Here is a 20,103-nt window from a genome sequence, read left to right as displayed (position 1 = left end):
GCCAGCGCTGCAGTGTGGCCACACTGACAGCTACCAGCGCTGCAGTGTGGCCACATTTGCAGCATTTGCAGCGCTGTTGGAAGTGGTGCATTGTGGGCAGCTATCCCAGCATTCAAGTGGCTGCAACGTGCTTTTCAAAAGAGGGGGGTGGGGTGGAATGTGACAGGGAGCGTGGGGGAGACAGAGAGAGTGGATTTTTGGAGCTGACACTGTTCTCAGCTCCCTGCCTTGCAAGTTGTAAGGACTGGAAGATACACAGTGCCTACCTTCAATCATTTTAAAAGTTTTGACCTTTCCCCCACCTGTCTCTTATTCACTAAATGCTAACTATGCACTCCTAAATAGCTGTCAGACCACATAAACAGTTGCTCAACATTACCCCTCCCCCCTCTCTCCTCAAGCAAACAGCTTTGAACATTCCAAAGCAATTCTCCTGCCTTCGTTGTCTCGCTCGCTGGAGCACAGAGCAGCTGTGTTTGTTTTTTAGCAAGTAGCTACGGGGAGATCGGAGTTCAGCCATTCTTCTGGTTCGTTGTGGACAGGAATTCTGGGATACCTCCTTATACCCCGGAGGCCAATAAAAGCGCTGGTGGTGTCCACACTTGCTGACCAGCGCTGCATCACCAGCGCTGGAATCGCTACACCCGAGGCAGACCTGGTGTACAGCCAGCGCTGCAACCAGGGAGTTGCAGCGCTGGCTGTGCTTTGCAAGTGTGGCCACATCCTGAGTTGCAGCGCTGTAACCCCCTCACCAGTGCTGCAACTCTCCAGTGTAGCCAAGCCCTTATATTCTCTAGGCAAGTTCAGAGGCTAAAGTTCTGGATCTGGGAGCAGCAGCAATAAATTTCATTTCAAAAGAGATGTAAAAACTGAGGTGCTAGCCCATTCTGATCATTAACGATCCTCTGGCACTTTCCCCACAAGTTGTGGAAAAATTGTGAGCCCAAATTTTCTGACCGGATTCTAGACTGGGTAATTACATTCTTCTGGTTTAAGGTCCCCATGCAGTATCAGTTGAGTACAGTATTCATCATCACTTCCTGACCTATACTATTGTGTGGCATTACTATACCGCATGAAACAGCTGTTATGTTCTATTGCAGAGGTGGTTGAGTTGGATCAAGATAGATGTAGTAACCCCTGTGTTTTTCTACATTTTATGTTTGCAAAGCTTTTAAAGTCCCTTGAGAACGAAAGGCTTCTTTATGTATAACAGTTTATTATTGATTCATAGGTGATCTGTTGATCTATCCAACCATCTATCTGTCTTAGGCTTTTATACAGCTTTCATGTATAATCAAAAGCAATAGTATAATCCTTTGTGGACTTCAGGGAGTCTCTGACACTTTGAGTCAGATTTGTAAAGCTAGTTAGGAACCTCAAGATGCAGCTAGATGCCTAGTGGGATTTTCAAAAGTGCCGAGGAGCTAGATCCACAAAGGGATTTAGGTAGTCCCACATCTAACTCCTCAGCACCTGGCTGCTCAGTGGACTTCATGTCCCAGAGTCAGGCCCCCAGACACACCCTAGGGAGCCGCCTAAGCTGGCCAGTTCCATTTTGTGTAAATAATTACATACTCCTTGAGCCGGATGAAGAGAGAAAAAAAGAGAGATTGACTCTGTAGCCTGGTGGTTAGGGCACAGATCCGAGAGGTAGGAAAGTCAGTTGAGATCCTGCTCCTAGTAATATTCAATTATTTCTACAAAGTGGAACAGCTCCCAAAGGACAAATTGAGAGACACCCACCCTGGAGCATGGTTATTAGGGCACGCACCTGGGAGTGGAAGTTTGAGTCCCTGCTCCAAATTAGGTATTGAAACCTAAATCTTCTGCATCCGTGGTGACTATAGCAGGTAGCCTAATCTCTGGGCTATTGGATAGATTTTTGCCAGCCCCAAAAGTCCCCATCTGGTTGTTCCCAGCTGTCTTTTGTAGGGTTGGGCGTGCTGTGAGCACACCTAGTAAATCAGGCCTCACAGGTGACACAGGTAGGGAACACTATGTTTGTGAATCCTGCTGGGACTTCAGCAGGAGCAAGCACACTAAGCAGCTATCAGCTTCAGAACGTAGGCAGTTTTGTGCATGGCCACCGACAGAACTTTAGGCACCATGTGAATTTAGGTCCCAGGTGTTTTGAGGATCTCAATGGCAGTTAGGCACCTAAGTCCCTTTCAGTCCCTAGCCTATGGCACCTAATTCCCTTCATTTCAATGGTAGTGAGGTGCCTAGGAGCTTTTAAAAATCCCCTTAGGTGCCTATCTGCAATTTTAGGCATCTAAGTACCTAAAAATCTAACCCTTCTCCCTTTTAGGGGTTAAACCTTTTCTCAGAGTAGTGTACATTTTACATCTGCAAACTTAATCAGTGATGATTTTATGTTTTTGTTTTTTTCCAGGTCATTGATAAAAATTATATAGTGTATGGCCGAGAACTAATCCCTGCAGGATCTCATTGGAAATAGATGTGCTTGATGACAATTCCCCATTTGCAACTTCATTTTAAGACCTATTAGTTAGCAAGTTGTTAATTCATTTAGTGAGTGCCATGTTAACTTTATGTCGTTTCAATTTTTAATAAAAATGTAATGCAGCACCAAGTCAAATGCTTTACAGAAGTCTAAATAAATTCCATCAACCAAACATATCTCATCAAAAAGATGTGAAGTTAGTTTGACATGATCTGTTTTCCGTAAATCCATGTCGATCTGCATGAGTTGAATTCTTTATTAATCTAGTCCAGTATCAGTTGCTCCATTATTTTGCCTGGGATTGTTGTCAGGCTGACAGGTCTATAATTACCCATGTCAATCCATTTATCCTTAATAAACACTGGCACAGCATTAGCTTTCTTCCAGTCTTCTGGTACTTCCCCAGTGCTCCAAGACTTACTGAAAATCAGCATTAATAGATCAGTGCAATCCTCAGCTATCTCTTTAAAAACTTTTTGATGCAAGTTTTCCAGACCTACTGATTTAATGTCTAACTTTAGTAGCTTCTGTTTAACATCTTCCTGAAATATTAGTGAAATTGAGAAAGTGTTATCATCATCATATGATGAGACTGCATTATGTTTTTTCCCCAAATCCAGAAGAGAAATAGCTATTGAGCTTTTGCCTTTTCTGCATTATTATTGATAATTCTACTTTTTTTAATGTAGTAATGGATCTATAACATTGTCAAGATTCTTTTTGTACCTAATATATTTTTAAATGCCTTATTATCCTTACTTCTGCTGGCCACAGATTTTTCTGTGCTTCCCATGGCTTCCCTTGTCAATTTTCTACAATTCCTAACTTCTGATTTATATTAATTACTATCAACTTCCCCTTTCTTCCATTTGGTGTATCTGTGTGTGTGTGTTTAATTTTTTTACAGCTGCCTTCACTTCCCCTCTAGCCTAGATTGTTTTTTTTACCTGCACAGCCCTGTTCCTCAGCAGGATTGTGACTTTCTGGGCATTTAGTAAAGTGTTCTTAAATGACTCCCAATTATCATTTGTATGTTTGGGATTAAATTCTTCATCCCAGTTGATTTCGCTCATAATTGTTTTCAGCTTTGTGAAATCGGCCCTTAAAGCAACAAGTGTATGTGTATATATATATGGTCTAGAGTTTATTCTGCTTGCATAATATAAATGTGATCAAGTCATGATTACTTTTACCTAAGCTACCATCATCTTTTACTTCTGTGGTCAGTTCTTATTTATCTGTTAGGACAAAGTCTAATATAGAATTCCCCTGTGTTGGCTGCAACATTTTTTGGGTTAGAAAATTGGAAAATATTGAGAGAGAGACCGACCAACCTTCTGGATGGGTATCTCTCCAGAATTTTATACTGTTCTCATCACCATAGTATCTGATCTTAGCACATTTTGTAATTTCTCACCAGAGTAGAATGTGTATGAGTAGGGTGACCTGATGTCCCGATTTTATAAGGACAGTCCTGATATTTGGGGCTTTGTCTTATATAGGCTTCTATTGCCCCTCAACCCCTGTACTGATTTTTCACACTTGCTGTCTGGTCACCCTATGTATGAGCCCCTTCCCCATCGAGGTTCTGGATCATGCATTTGCATGTTTAACCAGACTACTCTTTGTCTTGCAGGTGCCAGTCTCTAACTGCAGCACGGATTGCCTCCCAGGTACCAGAAAAGGTATCATCGAGGGAGAGCCCACCTGTTGCTTTCAATGCGTGAAATGCTCTGACGGGGAATACAGTGATGAAACAGGTAATACGGAAAAAGCATGTGTGATTTGCAAAGATTCCTGTGAGCCTCTACTAATGGATCGTAATTGTAAGTGCAATTAATTCCCAGCCACTGTTCTAGTCTGCTAGAATAATGCTGAACTGAAGCAACAGAGAACTTGGAAAGTCCTCTGAGAGAATATCACATAGGAAAGATGCATGAAGAATGATTAGTTCCTTTTTTAAGTGAATTTGTGCTAGTGAAAGCTGCCAGATTCACAGACCTGAAGAATGAACCTCTCAATCATCCCCAAAATAGGTACAGCACATGCAGCAGCCTCCCTAGTTCAAATTGCCTCAAGGCGCTGCCAATAGACTTCATTGGGACCCTCTCTAAAGGGAAGAGGGGAGTTCAGTTTTTGTGGCTCATTAGTTTCCTAACCTCTGCTAAAAAAAACCTGCTCTCAGCCCCCTCAGAACCGTGTCAGTCTTATCCCCAATTGCACAGTTAGGTTTCTTAAGGAAGAGAGATGGGAAAAGATCTGCTCAAGGGCACACAGGAAGCCCATGGAAGAGCAACAAACAGTACCCAGGAATCTGACATCAGTATTCCTACTACACCATTGCAATGACTTTTGGTCCCCCAACAACCGATAGGTGAAAAGCTCCATGATTCAATTCCAATCTGCATCCACCTTTTTATGTTTATATAGTCCCCTTTTTATCAGGAAATTAAGTCCATTCTGTAGCAGAATCCATTGTAATCAGACACCCCTGTATTCACCCTGCACAGATGAACATTTCCCTTAATTGAATTGGCTACCACAGTTTCTGCAGGAAATAAAGCAGATTGATATGACCTGGGGGCACAAATCAACTCCTATTGAAGTGAGAGTTTGATTAAACCATACAGTTCCACTCTGGAGGGAAAAGGTAATAACAATTTTAGAGCAAATTGGAAATTTTTGAATTTCCAATGTCTCAGTCAGACCGATGCCTCAGGGTTGGGCACATCCCAGACAATGAAACCAAATTATTGTGTAAGCAAATTTCTGCATCCAAAACCACACTGCACTCCAAAGTGCAGCCATCTCCTTGCCCTCACCGGCATCATGTGTCACAGTCCAGGCTGCAGCACTATTTAAAATGTGCTGCCACGTGTGTGAATCACATTCTTAGCATATCAGAAATGAATTACCATTCTTTAATATGGGGATATGATACCATATGTTTCTTGATTCAAATACTATAAGAAATTAAATCAATATGCATGTAATAGCTTATTTTGAATTAGATAGAAAACAGAAGTCCTGACCTCTGAAGTAAAGATCCCCTGGCACTTTTCTAAAGATTTAAGGAATGGTTTCTGCTGCCCTGTTAAAATTCCAAAGGAGTGATTTTATTCTGCCTTTCTAAATTTCTTCTCCTATTTCAGTTGGATAAGTTACTTTTTTTCATTTCCTGTGCTTAACAGTTTTACAGTGTTGCTATACACAGTTAAACAACTGCTGCTCTTCACCTCAGCGGTAGTGTCTGGATCAGGCCGTAGGTGGCCCATGTGCACCGGTCAGTTACCATGTTGTGGTCAGGAGACAACTGGTAGAATCACAGTTGAACAGGGTCAGGAAGTCAGGGTCAGGCACCAAGTTGCAGGTGGGAGGCAAGTGGTGGAGTCAGGGTCAAGCTGGGTCAGGATACTAGGAAGCCAAGGTCAGGTACCAAGTCACAATAGCATAGTCAAAGATGAACCAGGGTCAGAAGCCAGAGTCTAGGATCCACAGCAAGGCAAGGTCTGGAGCAAAAGCAGGCAGACAGTCAGTGTTGTTGCTCAGACAGCTCCTCATGATGGCTTTCTGACTTATATACCAGCATGAGCTAATCAGTGGGCTGCAGGGAGCCACCACTCAGGTCCTGCTGGAGGTACTTCCTGTAATGTCTAGCTTCACAGTGTCCTCCAGCAGAAACCCAACCTAAGTTTCCAGTGGTGATGCAGAAGCTTCAGTAACCCACAGTCCCAAGTTCTAATCCTGCAGGTTCTTACATTGCCCTCCTTCAAGATGATGCCAGGCCAGGCTAGATGTGATGAGTCCTGTATCATCCCCCCACCAGGTCAAGGATGTGGATGTGGGAAGTGTCCAAGTGTGCTCCTCAGGGCTGTAGACTTCCCAGTCCACCAGGTGGCCACATGTCCATCGGGAATTGAGGTTACATGCACTTTTTACTCATCATGACCCTGCATTTTGACTGGTGGTGGGGTTCAGTCAGGGAAGGGGTTCTCAGTACAGAGCTTCAGAAGGGAAACATGAATGGGCCTCAGTCTGAAACTAAGTGGTTTGCAAGTCTATGGAGATAAACCACATTCTACTTCAGGAGATGAGCAGTAGTCTTGGCAAAAGGCAGGAGATTGCAGGGATGAAGTTGGCCATTTTAGTCAGAAGGTAAGGCTGCTGTGCAGCCATCAGACCCTGGGAGCTCCACAATGAAGTCTAGGCTGATGGCCAAACAAGGCCTAGTTGGAGTCTCCAGGGGTACTAAGATACTGAGGGCTTCCGTTCAAAACATCTTGGTACATGTACAGCACATGCAGGAGTCCACAAAAGCCTAGACTTTGGCCCGAATGCGAGACCACCAGAAAAAATAGGCAAGCATGCAGGAGATATTTCGGTGGCCAGAGTGACCCACCAGTGGAACGTTGTGGCATGGTCAGAGCACCTCCAGTCAGGGGCACCCCAGAGGGACATATATGCACTCAACAAAGCATGTTATCCCATCCCTCACAGAATACTGTCTCTTAGCCCACAATGGCATAGACCTGTTTTTGGGGCAAATGAGTCTTCTTTCAAGGCAGAATTGATAAGGGAGAGCGGGTCTTGCTGAATTGTGACATTGACAACATTACTAGTCATGAGGAGGTGAGGGATCTCAGAAGTAAGTTCTTTGTTTTCCTGGTAGTATCTCACCTTCCGCAATAGAGCACTGGCTCTTCTATTTTGGTTTCCTGGGCAGTAGGTAATGAACTCAAACTCAGAGAAGAACAGGGCCCACTTTAACTGCCTCTGATTCAAAGATTGGGCCTTGCAGAAGTACTCCAGGTTCTCCAGGTCAGTAAAAACCTGTACTGTGTGCCAAGCTCCCTCAAGATGGTGATGCCATTCGTAAAATGCAGTTTTGATTGCAATGGGCTCCTTGTCCAGTATTCCATAGTTCATCTCTATGGGGTTGAGTTTTTGAGAGCAGAATGCACAAGGTAGCAGAACATAAGAACGGCCGTACCGGGTCAGACCAAAGGTCCATCTAGCCCAGTATCTGTCTACCGACAGTGGCCAATGCCAGGTGCCCCAGAGGGAGTGAAGCTAACAGGCAATGATCAAGTGATCTCTCTCCTGCCATCCATCTCCATCCTTTGATGATCAGAGGCTAGGGACACCATTCTTTACCCTTCCTGGCTAATAGCCATTTATGGACTTAGCCACCGTGAATTTATCCAGTTCCCTTTTAAACATTGTTATAGTCCCAGCCTTCACAACCTCCTCAGGTAAGGAGTTCCACAAGTTGACTGTGCGCTGCATGAAGAAGAACTTCCTTTTATTTGTTTTAAACCTGCTACCTCTTAATTTCATTTGGTGACCCCTAGTTCTTATATTATGGGAATAAGTAAATAACTTTTCGTTATCCACTTTCTCTACATCACTCATGATTTTATATACCTCTATCATATCCCTCCTTAGTCTCCTCTTTTCGAAGCTGAAGGGGCCTAGCCTCTTTAATCTTTCCTCGTATGGGACCCTCTCCAAACCCCTGATCATTTTAGTTGCCCTTTTCTGAACCTTTTCTAGTGCTAGAATATCTTTTTTGAGGTGAGGAGACCACATCTGTACACAGTATTCGAGATGTGGGCGTACCATGGATTTATATAAGGGCAATAAGATATTCTCTGTCTTATTCTCTATCCCCTTTTTAATGATTCCTAACATCCTGTTCGCTTTTTTGACCGCCTCTGCGCACTGCGTGGACACCTTCAGAGAACTATCCACGATGACGCCAAGATCTTTTTCCTGACTCGTTGTAGCTAAATTAGCCTCCATCATATTGTATGTATAGCTGAGGTTATTTTTTCCAATGTGCATTACTTTACATTTATCCACATTAAATTTCATTTACCATTTTGTTGCCCAATCACTTAGTTTTGTGAGATCTTTTTGAAGTTCTTCACAATCTGCTTTGGTTTTAACTATCTTGAGTAGTTTAGTATCATCTGCAAACTTTGCAACCTCACTGTTTACCCCTTTCTCCAGATCATTTATGAATAAATTGAATAGGATTGGTTCTAGGACTGACCCCTGGGGAACACCACTAGTTACCCCTCTCCATTCTGAGAATCTACCATTAATTCCTACCCTTTGTTCCCTGTCTTTTAACCAGTTCTCAATCCATGAAAGGACCTTCCCTTTTATCCCATGACAGCTTAATTTACGTAAAAGCCTTTGGTGAGGGACCTTGTCAAAGGCTTTCTGGAAATCTAAGTACACTATGTCCACTGGATTCCCCTTGTCCACATGTTTGCTGACCCCTTCAAAGAACTCTAATAGATTAGTAAGACACGATTTCCCTTTACAGAAACCATGTTGACTATTGCTCAACAGTTTATGTTTTTCTATGTGTCTGACAATTTTATTCTTAACTATTGTTTCGACTAATTTGCCTGGTACCGTCATTACACTTACTGATCTGTAATTGCCAAGATCACCTCTAGAGCCCTTTTTAAATATTGGCGTTACATTAGCTAACTTCCAGTCATTGGGTACCAAAGCCGATTTAAAGGACAGGTTACAAACCTTAGTTAATAGTTCCGCAACTTCACATTTGAGTTCTTTCAGAACTCTTGAGTGAATGCCATCTGGTCCCAGTGACTTGTTAATGTTGAGTTTATCAATTAATTCCAACACCTCCTCTAATGACACTTCAATCTGTGACAGTTCCTCAGATTTGTCACCTACAAAAGCGGGCTCAGGTTTGGGAATCTCCCTAACATCCTCAGCCGTGAAGACTGAAGCAAAGAATCCATTTAGTTTCTCCACAATGACTTTATCATCTTTAAGTGCTTCTTTTGTATTTTGATAGTCAAGGGGCCCCACTGGTTGTTTAGCAGGCTTCCTGCTTCTGATGTACTTAAAAAACATTTTGTTACTGGGATCCAACTCTCTGCACGAGTACTGTCCCGATGGTCATGTTGGACACATCCACTTCCATTATTAACAGGAAAATTGGGTCAGAGTATGCCAAAATCAGGGCTGTGGTGAAGGCGATCTTAAACCGGTCAAAAGTGAGCTGGGCTTCAGGTGACCAAGTGAACCAAATGGCTTTATGAAGGATGGAGGTCGGGGGTTATTTGTTCTGAGAAGTTGGCAATGAGTCACCTATAAACATTTGCAGAAGTCCAGGAAGCACTGAAGTTCTCAGAGGAGCTGGAGTGCTGTCCAGTTGTGCATGGCTTCCGTCTTCTACAGGTCAATCTGAGTACCCTCTGGGGAAACTAGGGAACATAAAACTTCAAGGGTGGTCTGGTCAAAGGTGCACTTCTCTAGTTTGGCATAGAAACCATGCCTCCATAGTCTATCCAGGACAGACCAGAGAGTCTGCTGCTCAGGGTTCTCAGACAACTCCAGTATATCATCAGGATAGGTGATTATATACAATCTAAGATGTCCCTGACCATATTGTTTACGAACTGTTGAAATGTTGTGAAGGCACTGGTTAAGCCAAACAGCATTACTGAATATTCAAAGTGCTCACATCAGATTCAAAAAGCAGCCTTCCATTCATCCCCAGGCCTTATGTGCTCTAGATCGTATGCCCCCCCAAAACCTAGGTGAGTCATCGGGCGGTACAGCAATTCCAGGATGAGGGGCAGGGGGTACCGGTTACAAATAGTCAGCTGATTCAATGCACGATAATCCATGCAGAGATGCAGTGATACATTCTTTTCTTGCACAAAGAGGACTGGTGCCCCTGGTCAAGAGGTAGATCTCTGAATGAAGCCCTTTACGAGATTGTCCTGGATATACATGCATAGTACCTCCATTTCTGGTTCAGGCATGGTGTATATCCATCCACAGGGCACCTTTGCCCTGGGTTGTAAGTCTGTTGGACAGTTGTAGTTCCTATGTGGGGGTAATGAATCCGTGTTTTTCTTTCCCACCAAACCCAGGTAGTCTTGGTATGTGTACAGGAAGCTGAGGTTCTGGTCTGGAGTTACTCCTTTCTGGGTTAGCCCCTGCCATCCAGGGTCTCACTTCCAAGGGTCTTATCTGATCCTGGGGCCCTGGTTGCAGGTCACCTGGGGGTTGTTGATTTGTTCGAGGCAAACTTTCTGGCAATATTTAGAGGAGAAGCGAATGTTCCTCCACCACCAGGATATACACAGGCCATGTCGCTACAACCAAAGAATGCCAAGAATTATTGGGAAGAAAGCATATTATTTCCTGGTGCCCTTCCCCTATGGCCTCTAAGGAAACAGTCTCTTGGGTCATCAGTTCTGACAGCAGAGGCAACCCATCAACCATTTCTACCAGGTCTGGTGTAGGTTTTGGCCAGAGAGGGATCTGGATGATTTGGGCTACCTTAGTGCCTATAAAGTTGACAGTGGCATCTATCATCACTAGTAGTGGTGGGATCTGCTTCACCTGCCTGAAGACTCACAACCTCAGGAGCAGTTAGAAATGCAGGGAAACCCCATGGTTCCTGGGTCAGGTTCTACTTGAGGGGTGAAGGTAGTTCTAGAGCATGGAGCTCTGGTAATGGCCAAGCTGTACCCTCCACCCCGCACTTGGACTGGCCCATTTTCCAAGCTCTTTCCAGCTGGACAGGAGGTGAGGGAATGTCCTGGCACCCCACAGTACAGAGTTTCAGCTGCCATTGACATTCTCTCTCCTCTGAGGTCAGGTGTCTGCAACCCAGGCAAACCTGCATCATTTCAGGACTCGGGTTAACAGGCTTTGGTGTAGCAGGCAGTTCTTCTTCAAGTGATGTCCCTATGACTGCTTTACTATAGGTATGGCAGCACCCCCTGCGCCTGGGTTTGGAGATCTTCATCAGCAGCGCCCATCAGACTACACATGGGCATGTCCCCTCTTTTGCACTGCACGCAGGACATATATATAGGGCTGTCTGGTCTGAAGGCCCCCCAGTTCCTTCTCTAACATCTTTGGTCTGGGATGGCATCTGCTAGCAGAGCCTGCTGTTTCTAGTCCCTCATAGATGGTGCCTTACCTGATAGTGTAGTTAGTACTTTCCTCTTCTTCTTTTTCCTTCTATCTAAAAAAAATTGTTTATCTTTACAGTTCTTCTCATAGCTTAGGTTTCCATTTTCGCCCGTTTCGCACCCTTGCCAACTAGGAAGCCTTTTCCCTTCACTCTTATGCACAGCTTTTCCGGGTTTAAGAGGTGTGATTCGTGTGGGACCATCTTCTCGATAATGGACGGCCACCTGCAATGTATCCACTGTCAAGGAGAGGATATATCCCTCAGCTATGTTCCCATTGCCTTGGCCTGAAACCCAGAGCCAGGAAAGAAAGGGACATTAGATTGAAATTTCTCCTCATGAAGAAATCGCTACATGCAGCAATGAACCTGGGCCTGGACTCTTTCCCACAGAGGCCCTCGTGCTCTGCCAGGTCATCAGCTGCCCACCACTCTCCACACACTTGGAAAAGAAAGTCATCCTGTAATCATGCGTTTGACAAGAAACGGGCTTCCTCTTCCTCACACTCTTGAGGCGCAGCCTGCCAGAATACCATCCCCAGCTAGGTCGGTGGCTTCAACCTCATCCAACAGGGGACACAGGTCCAGGGCTTGTCCAAATACCTCTGGTACCGACTCAAAGAAACAGTCTAAAGACCCTGTCTGCACAAACCTTCAGCCCTCGCACCGTTTCCCAGCTCTGGGGACCGAGGCAGCCCGTGCGCAGGAGCTATGGCACTGACATCATTTCTGGCACCAACAAAGCCATCGGCACCAAGTAAGTCGTCACTTTTTCAATGGGACCTCCCCTCACTTCTACCCTCCTCTCTGGACTCAAAAAATTCCTCCCTCATTCCGCTGAGAACAGCACCTCCCTTCCCCAGTGAGGATGAGGAAGTAGAGGACGACGAGGGCTCATTGTTCCCTCGACTACTGGACAAATTGCACTGGCTTATCCTCACTATATGCAAACTACCTCTGGCCCCTAGTCCTGACAGGGACCACCATGGACGCAGCCACATGTGCCACTCCATGGCACTCTGTACCTCAAAGCAGCACTCTGGAACCCCCATATTCACCCTTGTCATATAATTATGATATATTTTATACAAAGCATGCCATGTAAGATATCATATGAAAGGTCATGATCTGCTGAAACCCATTGTTCTGTCCAAATATGTATATCGTTAGTGTGTATGAAGTTATGAGATTTTGCTGTATGGCTGTTACTGAAATATGTTGTCAGTTTGAGAGTCTCTACTGCTAGGTAGTGATCAACTCCCACGATGGTGTTAAGTGACCATTAATCAGTAGGGGAGTTGTAAAGAAGGGATTTATGATATTGTAAGAGGGCTGCACAAGCATCACACAATGGGAGATTGCTCAACTCTGACTCAGCAAAGCCCACTAGGACATGTCTGGGCTAGTGTTTTCCAGGCATATGGACTGAGGATATAAAATAGGGGACAGTAGCATCATGCCTTTGCCTTTCTCCTCCCCCACCTACAAGGGGAGCAATAAGAACACGGGGAAGACAAAGACTTGAACTGAGGAGACTGGTCCCAGGTTTAAAGGGGAAGCCTGTGTATTAAAAACTTAACATCTAGTAGAGTGAGAGAACTGGTTGTTTCAAATACTGCCTATTCTAATAAGGTTTAAGATTTAGACTGTGAGCTTACCTTTCATTTTCTTTGGTAACTATCTCTGACCTTTTGTGCTTAGCACTTATAATCACTAAAATCTATCTTTTTGTACTTAATAAATCTGTTTTATATTTTACCTAAAACAGTGTATTTTGGTTGAAGTGCTTGGGAAAGCTCAACTTATTTCACAAAGGCTAGTGTGTGTCCTCTCCACATTGAGAATGAGGTGAAGTGGGTAATAAACTTATAGTGGTCAGGTGCCTGATGAAGGCAAGATGGTATATTCCACAGTGCAAGGCTGGGGGCTTAGGAGATTTTCTGGTGCCTTTATCTATGTGATTCGTGAGTGGCTCAGGGAGAATTCATGCAATTTAGCTGGGTGTGGGGCTCCACATGCTGTTGTACTGAGTGATAATAGTGCCCAGAGTGAGTTGCTGCTTTTCACTAACAAAGCATTATAAGAGACAGCCCAGGCTAGAGAGTTAAGGGGGCACAATGGTACCCCAGTTCCAGGTTGTTTATTCATAGGTGATCCTATCACACACTTCCACCAAACTGGTCATATTGAGACCCTTGGGCTATGTACAGGGCACAATTCAGAAATGCTCCTAGAGAGCAGAGCTAGAGACCTTTCCCTTCTCCGTCAGTCTCTTGCCCTCAGGAAGTCAAACTGCCACTGGTATCCACTGAGGAGGTAAAACAGGAGGAAGGACAGGAAGAGGAGGCTTTCCCAACTTCACATTTTTCCTCCTCCTCACCTAAAGAAGTGATTATGCCTCCACCCCCTGCATCTGCTGATGACTTAAGGCACTTACAAGATCTATTCCATAGGATGGCAGACTCCCTATAGATTCCATTGGAGGAAACCAAAGACCAGCAGCATAAACTGGTGAATATCTTCCACATATCCACTTCCTCAAAGATCACACTACCAATCAATTAGGCTCTTCTCAACCCCTTCAAGGTTCTGTGGCAGACCATGGCTTCCATCTCTCTGACCTGCAAACATGCTGACAAATTTTTTTATTTTCGTTCCCCACCGCACTTCTTTGGTGGTCAATGTGGTGCAAGAGAGAAGCTGTCAATACCAATCTTGATATAGTCATCCAGGCAGAGATTGGAAATGCCTGGACCTATTTGGATGCAAGACATATTCTTCAGCCATGCTCCAATTTAGGATTTCAAATTATGAAGTATAATTATCTGAACTACTCCAAATTGGAGGCACTCTGCCATGACTTATCAGTAGAGGGCTTACCATTTGAAGGTCAGAAACTATTCTCAGAGCATACAGAAAACTCTCTGCACTCCTTTAAAGAATCCCCAGCTACATTTCATTCTCTCAGGATATACACACCAGCACCAAAGAGATGTTCAACGAAGTACCAACTCCCCCCACAATCTCAAATTCAACAATACATCCCTCAATGGCAGTACAATACACAAGGCTGTCGACAAAGGACTCTGACTAAAAGTAGATAGCCGACTCCTCAAGAGGCTACCTGTCATGCACCAGCACCAAAATAACAATTTTGAAAGTATGGTCGAGGTCTCAAGAAGCCTTCCCTTGTTCAAATCATCCTCGCTATTCCTGACATTCCAACAGTTTGATGACCAACTAGCTCCGTTTTCCCCATCTTAAAGTCTCCTCACCTTGGACAAGTGGATTCTAGAGATAGTCAAGGAAGGATACTCCATCCCCTTCCTATATATCCCACCCCACTACCTCTCCTCACCATCTGTCTTCAGGACCCCTCTCACGGGGAGAAATAAGTCCTCTTCTGCAACTGGGAGCCATAGAACAGGTTCCTTCCCAACACATGGGCAGAGCTTCTACTCCTACTATTTTCTGAGTCAGAAGAAGTCCAGTGGCTGGTGTCCCATCCTAGACCTTCAGAATCTAAACAAATTCATCAAGCTGCAATGTTTCAAGATAGTTACCCTCTCTACTATTATCCCAGCACTGGAACAGGGGGACTGGTTCTCAGCCCTCGACTTCCAAGATGCATACTTTCATATTTCCATACATCCTGCCACAGACAATTCCTCCAGTTAGTCATGGACACCAACCACTGCCAGTACAAAGTACTGCCCTTTGGACTATCCACTGTGCCTCAGGTGTTCTCCAAGGTCCTCACGGTAGTCACGGCCTACCTAAGGAAACAAGGAATCATAATTTACCCATACTTGGACTATTGTCTCCTCAAGGCCTCATCCAAAATCAATGCTCCCTGAGCCGTCTGTGTAACAGTGGAGCTGTTCACAAAGCTAGACCTACTTGTGAATCTAGAAAAGTCCACTCTAATGCCAGTACAACAGCTGGAATTCATCGGTGCATAGTTGGATGCCATACAAGCCAGAGCCATCCTACCATTTCACAGATTCTCAGCTATAATGGATCTGATATCCACCGCACGAGTCTACCCCCCAGATCTCTGCATGAATGTGCCTCCAGCTTCTAGGCCACATGACAACAGCCACGTTTGTGGTCAGGCACGCAAGACTGCACATGCAATGTCTTCAAGCTTGGCTCCATACTATATACCTCCCTCACAAGCACAGCATTCACAAACTTTTATCTATGTCGAGGCAAGTCAAGGACTTACTGCTGTGTAGACACAGCCCAGCTACCTTTGTGTTGGAGTTCCTTCCCTAAAACCATCAGCGACTATGTTCCTAACCACCGATGCCTCCCTAGTCAGTTGGGGGAGCGCATATACATGAACACACAGTGCAGGGCAGATAGTCATCCACCGACTCCATCTTACACATCAACCTCCTAGAACTATGAGCAGTCCGCAATGCCTGCCAACATTTCCTACCTCTTCTCAAACATCATACCGTCAGAGAGGTGATGGACAATCTTGCCTGCATGAATTACATCAACCAGGCAGGGGGAACTGAGGTCCCACTCTCTATGCTTGGAGGCGATCAAACTGTGGAACTGGTGTATCTAGAATGACATCTTCATTTCAGCCATTTACCTCCCAGGGCACAAAAACACCACTGTGGATGCACTGAGCAGGATGTTCTCACAGGATCATGAGTGAGAGCTGGATATGCGAGCATTCAACCGATGGGGCCGTCCCACCATCTCTCTCTTTGCCATTCAACACAATACCCATTGTGCTCAATTCTGTTCCAGGTTGGGACTGGGGCACCGATCGCTGGGGGGGGTGTTCCTCATAACCTGGGATACACCACTCCCTTATGTCTTCCCTCCTTTTTCCCTTCTATTGTGAGCACTTTGCAAAATGTAGGAGGACTGAGCTCCTGTCATATGAATAGCTGCAACATGGCCATGATAGGTCTGTTATACTTACCTTCTATGCATGATGGTATGGCGACCGATCTCTCTCCACCTAATGCTGTGGCTCCTTTCACAAGATGCATCTCCATCCCAATCCATAGATGCTCCACCTCAAATCCTGGCTCCTCCGTGGTCCCAGGGTCCAGAAATAACCCACTCAGATGCAGTCAAACTTTTGAATAGCAGGCGTGAGATGACCAGACGAACTTATATTCACAAATGAACTAGATTTCACTGCTGGAGTGCCTCACACCGGGTTGATGCAGCACATGCTCCATTGCCCCTTATTCTTGCCTACCTTCTCCACCTGAAACAGTCAGGATTTGCCAATAGCTCTATTAGAGTACACTTGGCAGTAATCACTGCCCTTCACTCCCCTATTTACATCCTCTCTGTCTTCAGACACCCATTCACAAAGTGCTTCTTGAGGCGTATTCAAAATCTCTATCCCCATATATAAGACCCAATCCCAAAATGTGACCCCAGCCTAATCCTACGTTCCCTGAAAGCCCCCGTTTGAACCAGTGGCAACCTGTTCTTACAAACACTGTAACCGTGTGGCAACTCACCCCTGTGGCGCCTCCTGCTGGTCGCCTCAGGGAATTAGCTCTCCAGTCATCAGAGCACCCTTTGCAGGCTGGTGTCCCGCTTTCCCTGGCCCCTCGTGTCCCTCCTGGACCCAGTGCCCTTTTATCTGGGGTGCTGCCCCCTGGCAATACACCGCTCAGTTTCTGGGTCTCCTCTCCCTGGGGAACCCCCACACCATTTCCCTGCCTCTCCTCAGTTGTAGGCTACTGCCAGCCCCCAACTAGTCCCCGCTTCCTGGGGCAGACTGCAGTATAAGCTACTCATCACGAGCCAGGGAGTTTGGACCTGCTGCTTCTGTCTATCCCTTTTGGGCTGCCCCCTGCAGCCCCAGTACCTATTCGGCCTTCCACTAGGCCACAGCCTGGGGTTTCCAGGCTGGAGCTCCTCAGCTCCCTTGGCCTTCCCCAAGCCCTGCTCCAGCTCAGGTACTTTGGTACACTCCCAGCAGCCAAGTCCCTCCCTCTCAACAGGCTAGAGAGAGAGTGTCTCTGCTCCTGGCCCACTGCCCTCTTATAAGGGCCAGCTGAGCCCTGACTGGGGCATGGCCATATCTGAGCCTGTTTCCCCCAATCAGTCTGGGAACTCCTTGCTCCCAGCCACAGCCCTCCCCAGGGCTGTTTTAAGCCTTTAAGGCCAGAGCTGGTGACACCCCGCTACAACACCTATCAATGAACACAGTCTTTCTTGTTGCCATCACCTCCGCTAGACAGGTGGGCAAAATCACGGCCCTCATGGCATATCCACCATACACAGTGTTTTATAAAGACAAAGTTAACACTATGTCCACACCTAAGATTTTTACCTAAGGTCCCAACAATTTTTCATCTCAGTCAATCGATACAGCTCCCTTGCTTTTTCCTGAAGCCTCACGGTAATCAACAGGAGGTGGCTCTACACACCCGAGATGGGAGGCGCACAGTAGTCATCTACTTGGATAGGACTAACCCCTTCTGGAAATTGCCATGATTATTCCTCTCCACCACCAAAAGATCCAGAGGCACAGCTATAGCTAAACAATGCCTCTCTATGGATCTCCCAGTGTATACGTATATCTTACAGACTCCACGATATACAAATTTCTTCCTCAATCAGAACACATTCCACACATTTGCCATTCTTAATAATGTCCCCACTGATGGCATTTATAAGGCAGCCATATGGGCATTGACAGACATTTTCACCCGGCACTATGCTATTAGGCAATGGATGCTCTCCTCGGAGATGCTGTCCTCTCCTCAGCACTACATGTCACTTCAAAGCCCCAGCCTTCCAACAAGGGGCACTACTTTCTAGTCACCTCCAGTGGAGCACCCATAGGGACATCACTCAAAGAAGTTGTTACTCACCCTGTGCAGTAATGGAGGTTCTTTGAGATGTGTGTCCTTATGGGTGCTCTACTACCTGCCTTCCTCCCCTCTGCTTCGGAGCCGAAGACATAAACTCTGTGGCAGAGAAGGAACTGGAAGCGATCGGACTGCACAGCACTATATGTACACATCCCGCACACAGCAGGAGAGAGGGAAAGGGCACATGTGCGGTCCGATGGGCACTGCTGGTGAAGATTTCTGATCCTAGGCACAGGGTGCTGTCGCACCTACCGTGGCGACACACAACTCGAAGAACCTCAGTTACTGCACAGGGCAAGTAACCATCTTGCATGGGAACATTAGGCTCCCCTGCTTTCTTCCCTCCCCTTATGCAACTGAGAGTCAATGCACAGGGCAAGATCAAGAAAGACCTCTAGGCAAGTGGGGCTTTCAATGCGAGCTAGCTCATCTTTTACATCTCACTGAGTCTCCTACAGACTTCGTATAGTTGGGCTGCTCCATTCCACTTGACATCAGCCGCAAGCCATTGGAAATGTGCAGCATAGGAGATGACCAGCCCTTTCCCCTGGCCAAGCTTCCAGAGGGCAGCCTCTGTGGAGCAGATCCAATGTGAGTCCTCAAAAAATGTCGAGAAGGCTTTCTGGAAGGCATCACAGTTTGAGAGCACTAGGCTGTTCTGCTCCAATGGGGACGTCCAAGCGAGCACTTTTCTGGTAAGAAGGATGACTACTAGCCCCACCTTTGTTTGGTTGGTGGGGTATGTACTGGGACAGAGCAGGAGGAGCAGCCTGCATTGGTTCAGCAACCCCCAGAATTTCTGGCAGTCCCCACCAAGCCATTCAGGCAGTGGCACTGTGGGAGCCGTTTCAGGCCCATAGTGTAGCTGCTTCTCCCTGTGAGTGTGCCAGCTGCTCACATAGGCTCTGTGCTTCGGCAGTGAGCTACCTCATTTGGGCCTGCAGCATGAGGTTCTCTGCCTGCAGGCAGATGACTTGGTCCTGAAAGTCCCAGTCCTTCAGGAAGCTGCGGTCGGAGGGCAACCTGCCCCTTCCATTATCTATGGAGCGGTTGGATGGAGTGGGGAACCAAAGGGGTCTGAGCTGGGCTGTGGGTGGCCTGTGTGCACTGTTCAGTTACCAAGTTGCAGTCGAGATGAGAAGCAGAGTCAGGCTCAAGCCGAGTCAGGATACCAAGAAATCAGGGTCAGGCACCAGGTTACAAACAACTGAGTTGGAAATGAACCAGGGTCAGAAGCAAGGCAAGGTCTGGAGCAGAAGCAAGTAGGCTGTTTGTGTCATTTCTCAAACAGCTCTCCATGATGGCTTCTTGGTTTATATACCAGCAAGAGCCAATTAGAGGGATTCAGGGGGCTGCCACTCAGGTGCTGCTAGGAGGTACTTCCTGCAGTGTCTAGCTAGGGTTCTCCAGCAGAAACCTGCCTCAGCTTCCAATGGCGATGTGGAAGTGTCAGCACTCAGAAACCCCATGGTCCCAGGTTCTGATAGGTGGCTGCATTTCAGTGGTGTGTGAAGTAGTGTACAGTTTGCAAAGGCCAGTGAGATGAAAAGGCTATAAAATAGTGTATAATAATTACTATACTTTTGACTGAATTAATGTTAATGAAATACCTAAATTACATGTTCTGTTCTATAGTAACAGTGGTCTTTTTCCTCTATTCACATTTTCTCCCATGAACAATTTACAAAAGACCAACTAAACATTAGGAGAGAGATATCACAGAGGAGCATTTGTTAACAGATTCTGAAGAACGCTGGTTTATTTAATTTATTCATTTATTGTTTTTCAGTATT

General features: G+C 45.8%; 1 protein-coding gene across 4 annotated transcripts in view; it reads left to right on the top strand.

Annotated features, from left to right (window-relative positions):
* Positions 1 to 20,103, top strand: part of CASR (calcium sensing receptor) — a 176,631-nt gene that overhangs the window by 153,310 nt on the left and 3,218 nt on the right. For all 4 annotated transcript variants that reach the window (XM_050921147.1, XM_050921116.1, XM_050921136.1 and 1 more), the window contains one exon: positions 4,104 to 4,227. In XM_050921147.1, the coding sequence (XP_050777104.1) occupies positions 4,104 to 4,227 (124 nt within the window). The remainder of the gene's footprint in view (positions 1 to 4,103; positions 4,228 to 20,103) is intronic.

The sequence above is a fragment of the Gopherus flavomarginatus genome, chromosome 1 (assembly GCF_025201925.1).
Source record: "Gopherus flavomarginatus isolate rGopFla2 chromosome 1, rGopFla2.mat.asm, whole genome shotgun sequence".
Lineage (NCBI taxonomy): Eukaryota > Metazoa > Chordata > Testudines > Testudinidae > Gopherus > Gopherus flavomarginatus.
Note: the sequence above shows the minus strand (reverse complement) of the source record. Positions and strands in the feature narration are given on the sequence as shown.